Source organism: Argentina anserina, chromosome 6, assembly GCF_933775445.1.
Source record: "Argentina anserina chromosome 6, drPotAnse1.1, whole genome shotgun sequence".
NCBI classification, from domain to species: Eukaryota; Viridiplantae; Streptophyta; class Magnoliopsida; order Rosales; family Rosaceae; genus Argentina; species Argentina anserina.
Genome location: NC_065877.1, coordinates 10199089 through 10216637, shown reverse-complemented (window position 1 = coordinate 10216637; position 17549 = coordinate 10199089). Strand labels below are relative to the sequence as shown.

General features: G+C 35.9%; 2 protein-coding genes across 2 annotated transcripts; one reads left to right on the top strand and one right to left on the bottom strand.

Annotated features, from left to right (window-relative positions):
• The first annotated feature begins 3929 nt into the window (after positions 1–3929).
• On the top strand, positions 3930–8596 carry LOC126797723 (uncharacterized). Its single transcript, XM_050524426.1, has 4 exons — positions 3930–4215; positions 4539–5507; positions 7452–7499; positions 7734–8596. The coding sequence occupies exons 1-4, from the start codon at positions 4012–4014 to the stop codon at positions 8172–8174; spliced, it is 1662 nt and encodes a 553-aa protein (XP_050380383.1). The 5' UTR covers positions 3930–4011; the 3' UTR covers positions 8175–8596.
• A 700-nt stretch (positions 8597–9296) lies between these two features.
• On the bottom strand, positions 9297–13108 carry LOC126797742 (sulfite exporter TauE/SafE family protein 4). Its single transcript, XM_050524449.1, has 12 exons — positions 12828–13108; positions 12555–12714; positions 12260–12460; positions 12094–12155; positions 11961–12009; positions 11814–11869; positions 11624–11710; positions 11493–11543; positions 10292–10531; positions 10085–10178; positions 9855–9995; positions 9297–9754 (listed from the first exon to the last, which is right to left on the bottom strand). Exons 1-12 carry the CDS (start codon positions 12990–12992, stop codon positions 9672–9674), a joined length of 1389 nt encoding a protein of 462 aa, XP_050380406.1. The 5' UTR covers positions 12993–13108; the 3' UTR covers positions 9297–9671.
• Positions 13109–17549: the final 4441 nt, after the last annotated feature.

Here is a 17549-nt window from a genome sequence, read left to right as displayed (position 1 = left end):
ACGGCGACAACGCTGTATCAGCTACTATATTTGTGAGATTCGGGAAAGTTTGAATTGCAAGACTGAGAATGGCGTCTGTTGGTGTTTGGGGTTGAGATGCTTTTTGAGCTTTGTGAAGAACAATGTGAGGAGAGAGTGAGAAGAGAAGATGGCGATGATGGGTTCACTGAGCTTTGTTTTCTTTTTCATTTCTCCAACTTCAGTTTTCTGGGATTTGTGAAAGCTACGACTCCTACGAGTATGTTAATGAAACTATTTCAGTTATAATGTTGCCCACAATAACAGTCATACTGTGGTTGGTAGTGTGACTATCAATTTATCTGTCACATTTTCTGTCACACTACTCGTTACACTACCAACCTCACTAACTTTGTGCTGTGACATGTAGTGTGATAGGTAGTGTGATGGGTAGTGTGACTATGAATTTACATGTCACATTGTCTGTCACACTACCTGTTGATAGAGCGTTTTGTTAAAACGTCTATAATAAACCCTGTAAAACATCATCGTTAGTATAGAATAAGCAGGGATCGTTCTTTCCGGGGAATTGAAGGGAACTCTAAACTTTTAGTGTTAACAAATAATGGGGGGTTTGAGATTGATTATTAACTACTAAAATAAAACCTAAATTATTATTTACATGATCGACTTCTCTTTAACAAACTTAAACCAAATTTACCATTACACCACATAATTACAAGTTCGAACCTATCATGCATTCTAATTCAACCAATTACATACTTTTTAGACACCAATACAATTAGAGCCTTAGGGGATCATCTAATCATGCAAGATTTCAATTAACATTTAGATTGACTTAGGGCCTAATCTAAATTTGCATGCAATCAAATTCAATAACACTTAGAGTATAAATCAAATTCAATTACATTTAAGCACCAAATCTTTGTTGGAGACATGTTTCATGTATGGCGTCACCCACCATGGTTTTACATGCAAATTTCCAGAATTTTTACCACTTTTAATCAACACAAACCGAACCTACTTAGGGCATGATTCGATTTGTGTCAATATGGTTGATGAATCTAGCACTCAAACACAATCTTAGGGACTACATCCAAGCACTAAATTCATATGCACATATCTGAAAATTATCTAAAAGTATGAGAAAGATGATTGGAACACAACAATAGAAATACAAACTCATTAATTATAGGAAACCATTAATTTGGTAAAGAACCAAAAATCCAATACAACAATCTGAAAATTTCGATTCTTAATACAAAATAATAATCCCACACAAACATCATACTACAATCTTCATAGACAAAGTATTGTAAAAAATCAAAAACGAACAAACCCGTGGGGAAGAGTTGCGAAAATCACACGTTGTAGGAACCTTGGAGGTGTGTCTTCAATGGTGATTTCGGTGGAGATGGAATTTGTATATGGGGAGAATGGCTTGCTGTTTTGGTAAAGGATGTTTGAGGTAGTATTTTGGTAGAGGTTTGGCTCTTGAATGCAAATGAGAAGTGATGATATTTGAGAGGTGAAACCATGTATATATAGAGGAAAGATGGAGGGTTTAAAATTGCTTCTTTCTTCCTATAATAATGTCATGCTTTAATCCCTAAAACATGGAAAGTTGTATTCCCTAAAACATGGCATGCTTTAATCCCTAAAACATGCCATGTTTTATTCCCTAAAACATGCCATATTTTATGCCTTTAATGATCATCTTCTATTTAATTGTTGCATGACTTGGCTCCATCTTTTTTTTTTAATTATCTCTTCAATCCAATCTGAAAATAAGAAAATAAAATCATAAGTAAGAGATAATTAGTTTCAAAACCTAACAAGGATTCCTAGTCAAACTAGGACTCTAGACCAATTATGCGTTTTTAACTCATGTAAGCACAAAAATACATCCAATACCGCACAAGACTCTTACTACGACTCAATGACTCAATAGTACAATAATAAGGGCTAAGCAAAGTACAAATTGAGGTAAAAACATGTTAAGAACGTCGCACAAAATGCTCCTATCACCTGTCACAGCGTGTGACTGGTAGTGTGATAGGTAGTGTGACAGGTAGGCCTTGGGGAGATAATCGGTGAGGTAGTCGGAGGGAGTGTCCGGGACGACGTGGAAGAAGAGGTCGATGTAGGGGTTGCCGGTGGAGAGATACGTCGCCGAGTTGTTCTCTGTTTGGCCCATTGGGAAGTTGTTGTGTTTTATGGTTCCGAGGTTGTGATAGGGGTTGTGACAGGTAGTGTGACAGGGGGTGTGATAGTGGTTGTGACATGTAGTGTAATAGAAGTTGTAACAGGGGTTGTAACATGTAGTATGACAGTGAGTGTGACAGCGGGTGTGATAGGAGGTGTGACATCAGATGTGATAGGTAGTGTGACAACATGTGTGACAACATGTGTGACAGTGGGTGTGACAGAGGGTGTGACAGTATGTATGACAGTGAGTGTGACAGGTAGTGTGAAATATAGTGTTTTGCTTATGGCGTGACTAGAGGTAGTGGTTGTAACATGTAGTGTGATAGTGGTTGTGATAGTAAGTGTGACAGAAGGTGTGACATAAGGTGTGACAGGAGGTGTGACAGTTAGTGTAATAGGTAGTGTGATGGTGGTTGTAACATGTAGTGTGACAAAGGTTGTGACAGTGGGTGTAAATATATAGTGTGATAGCGGTTGTGAAAGCGCCTGTGACAGTGTCTGTGACAGGAGGTGTGACATGCCGAGAGGAAATGTGGAAATATGTGAAATTTTGTTAAAATTCAAATGAGATTGGTATAAGTATGCTCATAATGAAGAGAATAACAGGAATTAGGGAATCTTGAGCTTCCGTTTCGCCGGAATTGCTTGAAGCACCGCCATCGATGGCGGCAACCCTTTGCGATGGTTGTTGCGCCTTATACGGTTAGTCGATTTGGAGTGGGTAGTATATCAAATGAAAGAGGGGAGCGAAATCTTTCTAACGGTACCAATTTCGTCAAAATCTATCACCGGATGAGAAAGTTATGGCCGAAATTAGAAAAAGAATGAAAAAAGAAGAAAAAGTGTAAGAAAGGGCAAAATAGTCTATAAAATATTTTTAAAGTGATTTTTTTTTCTAATTTTGTTGACATTTTTATAATTTTCACTTAAATGTGATGACTTTTTTATAATTAATTTATAAATAGTTACTTTTTTCTAATATAAATTAGAAAATGATATTTTTTTATAATTTATTTTTTCTCGAGTTGTAGTTGTATTTAGTTTTAATTTGGTTCGATGAGGTATTAGGTCTGAATTCCATCGGTTATAAGGTCATCATATTATTTTTATCAAAGGATTCGCATGTCATCAACTCAGGATAAAAATCTAATATATAACCTTTGTCTTACTCCATATACGTTGATGTTCGCTTAACTTTGAATAAAAGTCATCAGTAAGCTTACAACAAAAGATTTATGAACAATGATCTCTATAACACAAAACAACTCGACAACTCGTATCAGCAAATTAAAGTTTACATCGCCCAGAATAGACCAACTTAACACTAGACCAAACTGGTCACTCTTTTTTTGTCATGGTTACCAAACTGGTCACAAAATGCAATACTAACGTTACAACTACTTGCAAGTTATGCCAACATGATGTAGTGTAGCCTTAACAATCGGGAGAACGATGACGACACCTCACTGAACCCTGGATGAAATCATATCATTCAAACCCAAATTACCCACCCTAATTTTCTTTTTCCCCAAAAACCCCACTCATTTTTTAATTTTGCCCACTTAAGGACAAACCCCGCGACGACTACGACAAAGAGACATCTCTAAATATTCACAACTCTCTCTCTCTCACACTCAAGACTTGTACGACTCTCTCTCTCTCTCTCTCATTCTTCCCAGTAATCTAGAGACAACCCCCATTTCTCTCTCTCTCTCTCTCTATATTATATATAACTAATTTAGTTTCAAATTCCACCCAAACCCCTCCCTAGAAAACCCTAGAACCATCGATTCTACTTGGACGGGATCGAAGAGGAGGAAGAAGATGGGCGACAAGGCGGAGGACAATGATCGGAGCCAGAGCAGCGACTTCACCTCCGAGGACGAAGGCACCGAGGACTACCGCCGCGGTGGCTACCACGCGGTTCGAATCGGCGACACCTTCAAGCTCGGCCGCTACGTCGTTCAGACCAAGCTCGGCTGGGGCCACTTCTCCACCGTCTGGCTCGCCTGGGACACCCACTCCTCTGTATGTTACTCTCTCTCTCTCTCTCTCGCACTCCTTTTACGACGTCGTTTTGGTATTGTACTTCTTGAACTGGTGGTTGATTGTGTTAGGAGCTTAGGAAATTAAGAAATGTACATGAAAATTTAAGTCTAATTTGGTTAGTTTTCGACTATTTACTTTCGATTTTCCTAAGTGAATTAATATGAGGTAAAGGATTGGAGCAATTACTATAGGGTTAATGCAGAAGTGAAAACTAACAGTGTGATTTTGATTATGGCGAAATTGAGGGTTTAGTGGTTAGTTTTGTTAATGTTTGTTATTTGTTTGGGTGTCGACGGCGGCAGCGGTATGTTGCTCTGAAAGTGCAAAAGAGTGCCGACCACTACTCTGAGGCGGCGATGGATGAGATAACCATTTTGAAACAGATTGCAGAGGGAGACCCGGACGATAAGAAATGTGTGGTTAAGCTTCTGGACCATTTTAAGCATTCCGGTCCCAACGGGCAGCATGTTTGCATGGTTTTTGAGTACTTGGGGGATAATCTGTTGACACTTATAAAGTACAGTGACTACCGCGGAGTGCCGTTGCATATGGTCAAGCTGATTTGTTATCATGTTTTGGTTGGATTGGATTACTTGCACAGACAGCTGTCTATTATACACACGGATTTGAAGCCGGAGAATATCTTGTTGTTGTCTATGATTGACCCATCCAAGGATCCAACTAAGTCAAGTGCACCTCTCATTCTTCTGAGTAACAAGGACAAAGATGCTTTCGGGGCAGGGGTTTCACAGCCATTGAATGGGGATATGTCTAGGAACCAGAAGAAAAATATTAGAAGAAAGGCTAAGCGTGCGGCTCAAGAATGTGCGGACAGAGAAGAAGCTGATGTTGAACAAGAAACATCAGGGGAGGCTGAATCATCGCCTAATACAAATTTGAATGTTCATTCTGCCGACGACCAGATTACTAGTTCTATAAATATGAATAGATCTTCAGATGCAGATGGACTAAAGAGTGCTGATGCAGGAAATCAGGGTGGTCAGAGAAGAAAGAATCATAGCATAAGGCAAAAGTTGTTGGCGTCAATGGACTTGAAGTGCAAATTAGTTGATTTTGGGAATGCATGTTGGACGTACAAGCAGTTCACGAATGATATTCAAACAAGACAGTATCGGTGTCCAGAGGTGATCTTGGGCTCAAAATATTCTACTTCAGCAGATCTGTGGTCTTTTGCTTGCATTTGTTTTGAGCTTGCAACTGGTGATGTGCTCTTTGATCCTCACAGTGGTGAAAACTTTGACAGGGATGAGGTATGGAAATATCTGGAATAAATATATTGTCCGTTTACTTTGTTTTTTCCCAATTATTATCTTTGTTGCTTTTTTTATTTCATCTGTTGTTATTGTTAGGGAATTAAATAAAAAAAAATTATAACCAATTGATGTAGCATTAGTGTTATATAATAATATGCATTATGTACAGTTACACCCCCCCCCCCCCCCCCCCAAACAACAACAAAATGAAAGCCACAAATGCACACACAAGTCCATTAAAACATACTAATAGAAAATGTTTGCATACTAAAAGTCGGTGTCACTTTTTGCTGCAAGTTCACCTTTTCAAATAACATATCTGTCAAATAACGAATAATGTGTTTAACATCGCTGTTTATAGGAGACTGCTGTGATGCAGTTGCAAGATACTGAAATCACGTTAAATTACTAATACTTAGGAGCAGGTAGGTATGAGCACTATTCCTGGCAGATCACTATTTTGAGATGATCTCTTGACAAGGAAAAATAAAGTTTAGTACTCCAGTAGATAGCCGTGAGAAAGTCCTCATTGCATTATGTTGTGTCGGAGAAAGATTAATTTTACTGTTATAATAATGAATTAGCAGCTCGTGCTTCATTAATAAGTGAATTTTCTAGGTTTATTAGGAAAAAAACTCGGGAACTTGCCACTAAAGCAATAGCTGCCTTCTGTCAACACCTTTGTGGATCTCACCTGACTTGGGTTCCACCCTCCCTCCCACTACATACTTTGTCATTTTTTCAGGAGGGATAAGATCAAATATGGAAGTTAGCATCTTAACGTAGATTTCACATTTAATATACACCATAGTTATTATACTATCTTAAGAAAATGTATCTTTTAATCAATGATATTTTCATTTTTTTTATACGATTACCAAGATCTTTATTTCTTTTGCTTGTTGGTTTTTAATAATGATTTCAAGGAAGTACTCTGTGTACCTCTTCATAGCTATTTTGAATTGTAAAAATGTTATTTGAATTGAACTTGAAGTTCTCAATATTACAAAATTGGAATTGTTTGCAAATGCTTACTCATTATCAAATCGGAAAATGATAAAATGGTAATAATAATAATATAAAATTCCCTCTTTTCACATTCACACCGCCACTTCTACCATAGTTTCCCGCATGATTACATGACAGTTCTAAGTTGTTCATCTTTGGACACATTAAGGGTTGGTTGCATAAGAGTTTAAGCTAATATATATGCAGCACGCTATGGTAATGCATTCTTTGATCTATGGACTTTTCAACGAATTAGTAATATTTACAGTATAGAGGGTGGTGGGTGTCTGAGTATGATTGAATTTCGGTACTGATAGATTGAGCTTGTACTCTGAATATTTGTCAATCTGTGGAAGTAAGGGAAATGACCCACAGTAATCCTTAACTCTATGACAAACTCTGTTAAGAGTTATTGCGTTTAATACCTTTGTGCTTGTTGAAGGAGGCTTGAAGCATATTTGAGCATCTTGGGTTAACTAGAGTATTCCTTTATTGAAGCTATGAGTTTATACAACTAGAGTACTAAAAAATAACTTTAGTATTTCCTTAACTGGTTTTCTGGGCAGGAAAGGAATGGTGCCTTTCTTGTTTTTCCTTTATAATTAGAAGGTGCATTCTGACATTTCAAACTGAAGAGCCCATGAACCCACTACAAGAGAGCTGACCATTGTACCCTGTTCCTCATGTATATTGTTAAATATGTTACAATAGCTTTGTTCTTGTGTTATCGAGTCCTTAAGCATGAAATCGATGGATAATCCTTGTAATTGAAAAAAATGAAATGTATCATCCTAGTTAACTAAGGGGCTAAAGACCTAAAGTGTTTTGCTTGTATAAGCTTTTAGTTTACTTCTTTCACCAGTCTCGTCGGAAGAAAATGCAAGGCTTCCTGTTTTATGTTTTCAATGAAATTTCTTATCTTATTCTTTCCAGGACCATTTGGCATTGATGATGGAGCTTCTTGGAATGATGCCACGGAAGGTGAGAAATTGGTAACACCCTTGAATGATGTTTAAATTTGTTGATTCGTCATATATGTCATCTCTCTCTTCTATATACCTGCAAAGTCGTTGTGTACCATTCATTCTTCTGAGATGATCATTATACTATAGCAGTTTCATTTACGATCTCATTCCTGTAGTCTGTATTGTGCGCCCTCTGCTGGATCGAAAGTTTCTTACTGTCATATGAACTTAACTTGTGACTATTCCTCAGATTGCTCTAGGTGGTCGGTATTCAAGAGATTACTTTAACAGATATGGGGATCTGAGGCACATTCGTCGCCTGCGTTTTTGGCCCTTGAATAAGGTTCTACTGGAAAAGTATGAGTTTAGCGAGCAAGAGGCTAGTGAATTGACAGAATTCCTGGTTCCCATCCTTGACTTTGTTCCAGAAAAGCGGCCTACTGCTGCACAGTGCCTTCTTCATCCATGGATCAATGCAGGTCCTCGATTATTGGAACCATCTAAAGAACAAAGTAGGGACAATGGCATTGCTGAAGAAAACAAGAAAGAAAAAGATGATAGGGAAGCCATGGAAGCTGGAATGGGAAGTATTGCCTTAAACTCAGATTCTAAACCAGTCAAAGATCATCCGACTAGTACTAAACCCGCTAAGGCTGTCACAACTACAAGGCAGAACTCTAGCAAGGAGTGACTTCTGTTGGCTTGAGCTGGAATTTATATTGGATGGGAACTGGGGTGGATAGAATAGCTGGCAAATGGGCGTGAGGAAATTTTATGCTCTGATTGAGAACGTTTTTTCCGAGCGCAATTGTCAAACACTGGTCAAATGAGAACTTCGCTATCACTATTCATTTCAATGTGATTCATGTACCGGATGCCATGTCTTTGGTATATTGAAAATTTCATCTTCCTACTGGATATATTCTTCACTTTCTGACTGAAAAGTTCAATTGTTTTTTGCAAGATATAAAAGTGGAGGTCTGCCGTGTTGTGTTGCACATATTAACCCACGATCTCCTCTGCAACATATATAACGCAATGGACAATGCGTTAAGGAGAGTTTCTGCCTCATTCTTAGTGCCCAGGGTAGGACTATAATTAGCATCTCTTTCTTCATGCAGAAATGTCGCATATAGATGATCTAATACTTGAAGTCTAGAACTATGAACCTCCTGTCTGAGCTTAATCCTGGTGGATCATGATTTACACTTCAATGGTTACACTCCACACGTTAATTTTCTACTGTGACTGCGAATTTAATTTTCTGCGTAAATACACATCTTGTAATACCTTCACATTGGAGACACAAACGGTGGCGGTGGCGGTGTGGATGGCCGTTTGGGGGGGGGGGGGGGTAGGGGTATACAAAATGATGTTGGTATCTGTCTTGCCGTGCAATACATTCCCTCCCTCCAATCATGTGAGGCAGAAAACAAAAGCTCTGATATGATGAACAACGAAACAGACACTTAAATTTGGCCACAAAGTGCTCCCATGATTATCCACCTAAGCAGAACTCGTCCACATACTACACAGGACATAATCTATTTCCAAGTTCCAACATCAAACCACATTGTGGTCACGCATTCCTCCATTTATGTTGAGCCAGCCAAAGCAATCACTTTCATTGGCTTCTTCCCAGCAATTTCCTGAAATCAACTGCTTATCCCTATCCTTTTATCATGCTCTGAAGATACCTGGTGGGAATTTTTTCCCCCTAAACTCTCAGGGTAGCGTAGTTAACAGTATAGTGCACTGTCAAAACTCAAGACTAGAAAAAACCCATGACAGGGAATGGAAAACTATTTGGCATATTTTCTCCTGAACAGCACCAGAAACCAATCTTTGTATTTTTTATTTTTTATTGAATGAATGATATTACATAATGTAGGAAAATGATGGTGTTAGCCAGTAGATAACACACAACACAACCTACGCAAAAGAACACTTATCTTGTGTGTAAGAAGCTAACAAGAAAATCCTGACGTATACCAGATGGAGCAAAGCAAACAAGTTGGTTCATGAGTTAGCGGTAGCTAACAAGCAACCAAACCTTGCTCACTATACTTTTATTGCCTCATGACGATATGAATGGAGTTGGACAACTATGTGTTGGCCAAGAATTGCTAATGATGTTTATACAGTGTAACTTCCTATCCAAGAATCTGTTCTGCATTGCTACCAGCGATCACTGACTGCTACAGAAGTCCAAGAATCCCATAAACTCGCCTTCTTCTATCATTCGGATGCTCGTCTTGATGCCTGTGACACCTGAAAAAGAAAAGCCAACAGAATCCAGAAATAAGACATGACAGAAAATTTGGTTAGAAGTAACAGAACATGATTTTCGGTTCGAAAAATTGTGTTTTACCCATTGTGATGGCACTAGCAAAGATGACACCGGAGAGGACAAATACTATTATTGATGCTCTCCTCAGAAATGTAACTATTTTCCTCACAAAAAACTGTCCCCAAAAGCCAGCCAATATAGAAACACTTATGAGGTACAATGCTGCAAAAGATACACAAGTAAAACATGATTCTTGGTCTCAAAACACTTGTAACAAGTTGACTGCTAGATTAATAAACAAGGAAAGCTACCATATGGAATAGGAAACCTCTTGAGGAGGTAGAACTCTACCACCGATAAAGATGCTGAGAACATCATCACAAATGTAGCTGTTGCACTTGCAACCTGTTCATTGACATATCAGGATTGTTAACACTAACTTTGTTCCCTGAATATTTTCACCTAAATTTAGGTATGTAAAATAAGTAAAGTTTTAGCTTTGTAAGAATTTGAATTACCTGTGGGATAACACCTATTTCTAGTAGAAGAGGGCCAAGTATAAATCCTCCACCAGATCCAAGCAGACCCCCAACAGTGCCTCCCAAGATACCACAGAGTGCGCAAAATGTTATGTGCATTGGAGTCCATTCTATTGAAGCCTCACAAATTGATTCTGGATTCCCTGCGCACATTCTCTTCTTGTGATCTTTGTACAACTTGGTAGCTTCATATCCAAAAACTCCAAATGCTATAGGAAACTACAAAAACCAAATAGAAAATTACTTAGTACTAGACAATATTTGAATTAACAAAAAACTCACTTTCTATATTTTTTATATAAATTAGGACATAAGTCTAAGCTCAAAAATGAGTTGACTCAAACCTAATTAATTAATTAATGCTGAAATTTCCAAACTATCACTATTTTCGCGAAAATTACCAAACTGTCACTCCCAGATCTAACAAGTTTTTCTCTTCTCATTTTTAAATTTTTTTCCGGCAATTTTAATCTTCCGGCCAAACCACCGGCAATTTAAAAATGAGCTAATATATAAAGTTGTTTCTTACGTCATGGGCTTTTATTTAAGTAGCATATTGCATATGTTTTGAGAAACTTTAAAATTTCAAATTTTGCTCACCAAAAACCACAGTAGCAGTTAGTTTTCAAGTCAACAGTAGCAGCTAGATTCATAGTAGACAGTAGAACATTTAACGTCAGCAGTAACAGCTAGTTTCATATTCGGCAGTAGTATGTTGCTTAATTAGATAGTAGTTGTTAGTTTCATAATCGACAGTAGCAGTTAGTTTATCAGTCGGCAGTAGTAGCTAGCTTTTTAGTTGACAGCAGCAGATAGATTCTTAGTCAACAATAGCATGTAGCTTCTTAGTTGGCAATAACATGTACACATGTAGATGTGATATGTGGCAGTGAGAATGAATTTTGAATTCTCTTAAATGTAATGGACTAAAGAAGGACAAAAAAGTAAAATATCATATAACATGTGACATTTTGTCATTATGTAATCTTTATTTGTAACTTTTGGTCTTAATTTACTCTATTAAAATTAGAAAATATTTTTTTTGTAAACCAAAATGTAGCCCGACACTTATTAGTAGTTTGTTAAAAACTAAAAGAACAAATTAGTAAAATTGTCCCCACAACTTGATAGGGTCAAGAAACAAGTTGTCCAAACAAAGAAGTACTAGTGTACTACGTACCTGTAAGCAGAAGAGGACCCAATACCATGTACTGCAAGTAGTTGTATCATTCTGCACTCCAATGAAAAGGTATTAGAAAAATGCAAGCAGTGAGAAAAATAGAGACGGTAGGCATTAGAGAAAGCACTTGCCTTGAAGATTTGAAGAAGTAAAAAAGCAGCCCAAAGAATAACTAGCACCATCACCCTTTTCCATCTGAGGTTGAAACATAGTATTTGCTGAAAAGAAAAATCAAATATTCAATTCTCTCAATTACTGTGATAACTGATAAGTACTGTATAGAAAAACAGAATTATATGTACACCAGTACTATTTGCTCACCATCATTGACTTCTCTTCTCTGGAATCTAATTGTTGATATTCTGCATCAATAAGAACTGCACAAAAATAATAGGTTTCATGTTTTAGGCACAATTTAAAATACACACAAACACAGCAAAGAAAAAAATGGATGTATAAGTATCGTACGTTCGCCACGAGAGTCTACTCGAGCTCCTTGTTGCCTTGAAAATTCCTTCTGTAGGTTTCAATATTTTTTTTATCAATAATCATCATACACTTTGATGAAAACATTAGCACTCCTTTTTAATTAGAGTCTGACCTTCAAGATGGTCTCTTCCTTCCACATTTCAACCCCTCTGTAAGCAGACCTTGATGAAGTGCCTATACACAATTAAAAAAGATGAACAAGTTGTCTAAACGTGAACAAAGGAAGGGTAGATGAGAAAGTAAATGCTGAGTTTCTGTTATAGCACGGTAGCACCTACCCAAGAAAAGAATAATGATGAGAACAGTGATGAGCCAGTAGGGGAATACCACACTGAGACTCACACCAAGTGTGATCCCAAGCATGAGCATGGGTTGAAACAGAAGTGCTAGATCGTAATCTAATATGGGAACTTCCTTTGTTGGATGCCGCACCCTCAAGTTGTACCACACTGATGATGCAGAAGCCCCCATTATCATACCTGCATTCAAGAACTCCCAGCCAACTCATTTAGAAATTTATGTAAACACAAAAAAAAAACGGAAGAAGAAGAAGAAGGTAAGAGCTTGAGTTACATTTAGAAAGAGCAGCAGCAGACTTGGTGTCAAAACCAACAATCAAGGTAAGCATAGGGACAAATATGCCACCCCCTCCTACCCCTCCCACGGTTCCACACGCCGATCCCAGAAAACCAATCACTGTGGCCAGCACAATTCTCCAGTTAAAAGCCAAATCCTGCACTCAAAAATAGAATACGAACACGTCAGGTCTAATAACATGTTATGTTGGCTGACTGCAAATATCGATACTATTTAGGATTGACGTTTAACAGCATAAACATAACATACCGGCCAGACTTTATCGGTTGCTTCCAAGTGCAAGATATTGGAATTGAGAGAAGAAAGGCGGGTCCGGTAAGAGATGTGATCATTCTGATGGGTGAAGAATAGCACGGAAAAAATAGCAACCGAGAAAGTAGAAAAGAGATAGAGAACGAAGGCTTTCGTGGCCATGGAAGAAGTAGGAGGAGCAACACCAAAACAGTGGAGTCTGAAACTGAAACTGCACGACTGTAAGTCTGTAAATGCAGAAACGTAGAACCCTGCTGGCCGCTATTCCAGAAGAACAAGGTTACGTAATTTTAGAAGAGGAGGAAATAAAGAGAACCTATATATATGGACTTAAATAGCGTGGTATTAAACAAACAATAAATGGAAGAAAATAATGACAGAGAGACAAAATTGTCGTTGTGTGATTAATGTTAGATGTAGTGTCACGTGGACCAAACTAAGACACACCTGCTTTGAAGAAATCAATTTCGAATTTGATTTTGGTCTAACAAGAGTTACCAATTTGGATACACCATCAATATCCAATCAATTACCATTAATAAAATAGATATTTTTGGGTCCATGGCGGTATAATTTCTAATGAGAATTTCCTTTTTTTTTAATTTAGATTCACACATTCATGCATATTATATATATAATGTTTCAAACCATCCTTATTGATATATTAGATTTTATCTTATTATGAGGTGTCCTTAATTTCTTTCTATATGTATTTTTTTATACCTAATTGACATCACACTTCTTTGAGGAAAAGGGATTGTAATCAATGGTCACTGTATGTATTCTAATATGTTTCAGTTACATTCGTCTACTTTGAAATGTTCATTCATATGAATCTCATTCAACATTAATATCCTAAATCCAGTTTATCTCCAAAAAGATATAACCCTAATTTTTAATCGCATTTTACTCTGTCAAAAACAAAACTGAGCATAATTCTCATGCGCCTTAAGAATATGCGCAATGTATGGAAGTTAATTAAAAGAGAATGAGGTGATGATACTATTGCCGGAAAATGATATATGTGGATACTTTATACGGAATGGTCAATTAAAGGTATCAAAAGTATATATCAAAACAGGCATAATCATATGGTAAAATTCAAATGTGATGGATATATGTCTTTCGCCTGTGTGGCTCACACTGTCATGAGGGTCAGTCTCATTATTTCTTAATTGATTGCATGTGGTCCTCCTGCTACATGAGTATTGGATCTTTCTAGCTAAGCTAGCTCGATCTGCTCCAAATCTTACTATATATGAATAAGTTCAATATAAATCATTGGGGTGGTTTCACTCATCGATTTGCTTCGTACATTTAACATGCATGGCAGTTGGCCAAACTCATCTGTGAAATTTTTTGATAATTTAAGAAGAAGAAAAAACCATCTTGTATTGAGAATGCACACTAAAAGCTCAATTTTCGTGTATTACAAATATTTTTTAGGTAACACTAATATAGTAAAAAAAAATTAGCTCAAAATACTAACATAGGCTCCAGCCCTGACAAACCAAGGCTGGATCCGTCACTGCTCTTTGTAGAGATCGAAGCTGATCATTTATACAATCGTTTTCGGATTCTCGATCGTTTATTTACTAGTACATGACGTGACCTTGAAGATCGATACTGGATGAAGTTATGAAAGCATATGCAAGTTTAAATCTGGCCTCCCTTATGTATATATTAGCTTAATGTAGTTTAAACGTCGCTTCCAATAGTCAACTTAATATCACAACCAATTAGCGTATAAATTTGGGAATTTTTCCATACAATAATATTCGGTACAATCTTAACTAACCCTTATTATTCAGTCCATGGTACGGTGATGTGACAATTGCGTGAAATTCAAAAGAGCAAATTTAACACAGACCATGTATGTAGGATTAACTATGAGAAAAAAAATCATACATGTATATTTTTATATATGTACAGAAATGATGAATTTAACAATATGATCAATGATTATTTCCAACTTCCAAGCGTCGGCGGAGTTTTTATTCATATCTCTAAAATTGGCACTTGAATCTCTTCACTTTATATACCTCTATTTTACTTTTACAAATAATTAATTTGCTATTCGAACCTCCATAACTTTACCATAATGCCCAACGTACATCTAATATAATCAATATTAACCTATTTGTTCCTAATACTTTTATCAAAAAGAAATAATGAAAATTATGAAACAAAGTAATTCAAAGACTCAAATCATGTTGGTGATTAGCACTCCACTTCCATCCCTACAACCTATGTAATACCCCGAAATTTAGTATTTATTATTTAGTATTCTAAGGTTATATTAACTTAGAATTAATTCGATTTTTCTTCTAATATTTCTCTTTAAAAACCAATGATGCTAAGGTTTATACTTTCAAAGATAGAGAAATTTATTTTTGTAAGTATTAGACCACGATTTGAGTACGTTAGCTCATATTTATTGCGTATACTCGATACTTTCTAATCAAGTTTAAGACTAATACTAATAGTATTATCTTTTATGCATTATATTAGTGTTAGATAGTGTAAATATATTGAAAACTTTATAAAAAAATATACTAAATTTCTTTACTTTTTAGAGTAACACATATAAATGTGTTTATTATATATATATATATAATCATTATGCCAATACGTTTTGAACCTAGCTGAATTTTATATTTTACCCCACCACACTATTTGATTTTTTTTCTTTGTGAACAACCACCATAACTAGTTAGACTATCACTCAATATTAATTATTGGTCTCTTAAGTCAAAAAGGGTAGTTGAGAGTTGAATTTTTATATTCCTTCTTGGCCTATTTATATTTGTGAGCTGCCTCAACCTTTTTTCACACTTCAAAATCAAAAATCATGCAAGTCTAGAGTTCCCTTAGTTGATAGAAAACTCAACCAGCCAATGTTCCTCAAATTCTAGCCTTCACTATTTCTCTTTTAAACAAGTTCCATTTTTAGTAAAGTAATCCAACTTTGGATCCACATCAAACCTTCATTTCACTCCTGAAACTTCAAGGTAAGTATATCTTATATCTTTATAATATTTTGTCTTTTAAGATTTATCAAAGTGTATAGCTAAGGATAAAATGAAAAAGACCATGTTTTGGTGAGAGTTATATTTTCATATTTTATAACATCTGAGTTTGTCCAAGGTAATAATAGCATTAATTCCTCATGAAAAATGCTTCAATTTAGGCTTTTAAATCACTCAAAAATATTTAGAAATTGAGAAGTTATGACTAATCAAAGTTAGAGTTAATAAACTCACTGAAAATCTCTTGTAACACTCACGACTTTAAAAACTCATATCTCACTCATTTCTTAACCATTTTCCACAAACTTTATATAAAATTAAAGTATAAGACCTCTACTTTTAATCTGGAAAGTTTTAGAAGAAATGATTAAAAATTTATTACAAGTAGAATACGTAGACATCTTAGATGATAATTTGATGATCGATTTCTGCACTGCTATTGTGTTTGAACTTTTTGGACTCAATGACTTTGAACTGGACTGTATGACTTATCCTATTGGATTCTTTACGAAAAATCCTTGAACATAGACTCATCACTTGCCTAATTGGGACGTTTATTGATCGAGTTATCGATACGAAAAGTTGACGGACTTTAACACTATTATTTGAAGGACAATTGCTACTTTGGACAAAGACTTTCCTTATTATGGGAGAAACGACTACTAATCCTTTGACTACTAACTAATATTGTATAATTATTTTTAATTTATGGTACATTTACTTTATTGCACATTTACTTTCAAGTTTATTAACTTGTTTATTTCATGCATACATTAACTTATTGATAAGTATTTATATCTTGGTGTAAGGTTATATACTTTATTAGTATATAAATCTTGTCTTAATTACTAAACTTTGTGATATTCTATTGACGTTATTGAGTTGGAGGTGTGAGGGTGATTAGTACTACCCCGTGCTTAAGTGAATTACTGGTAAAATTGTTTTATATTTTGTGAGTTAGCCTTCTACACGAGTCCCTACATATAGTGCATTATTATACTCATAGGAGAATTGACCTTTAGTATACATACTTTGGTGGTGCACTATTATACTCATATGAGAATTGACCTTAAGTATACATACTTTGGTTTTGGCCTCAGTATGCTGAGGTTTATCCGTGTTTTGGGTAAACGTGAACCCTAACATGTGACTTTGTGATTAATTACCAGTTTTCTTGAAAATTCACATAATTTTTTGAATATATTGATGCTGATATGTATATCTATATGCATTAAGTAAGAATTCGTGTGACCAAATACACCTGGTTCTTGGTACATTTTACTTGGTTGATCATATTTGCATTTCTCATTAGTCAAATTATTATAAGAATGTACTATGTACTTACTGGGTCTGTGTTACTCATGATGCTACACAATCTTATTTTCAGGTAATGAGTAGATTCTTGGGGAATGAAATGAATCTACTAAATAAAATGATGGTTTTTCTTTGATTACTATTTCAAGATAATAAATGTGAGACTCATGTATCTTCGCTAAATTTCAGTATTTCTAAATCTGTTGTATTGTAAAAATAACTCTGATTTTATTTTCTAATAAATGTATTATTCAGACATATATTTCTGTCAGTTTTATTGAAGAATTTTTATTAGTTTTAAGGTCACACTCCAAATTTGGGAACCATATTTTCATATAATAGTGGTCTCGGATTTGGGGGCGTGACAACCTCCGTG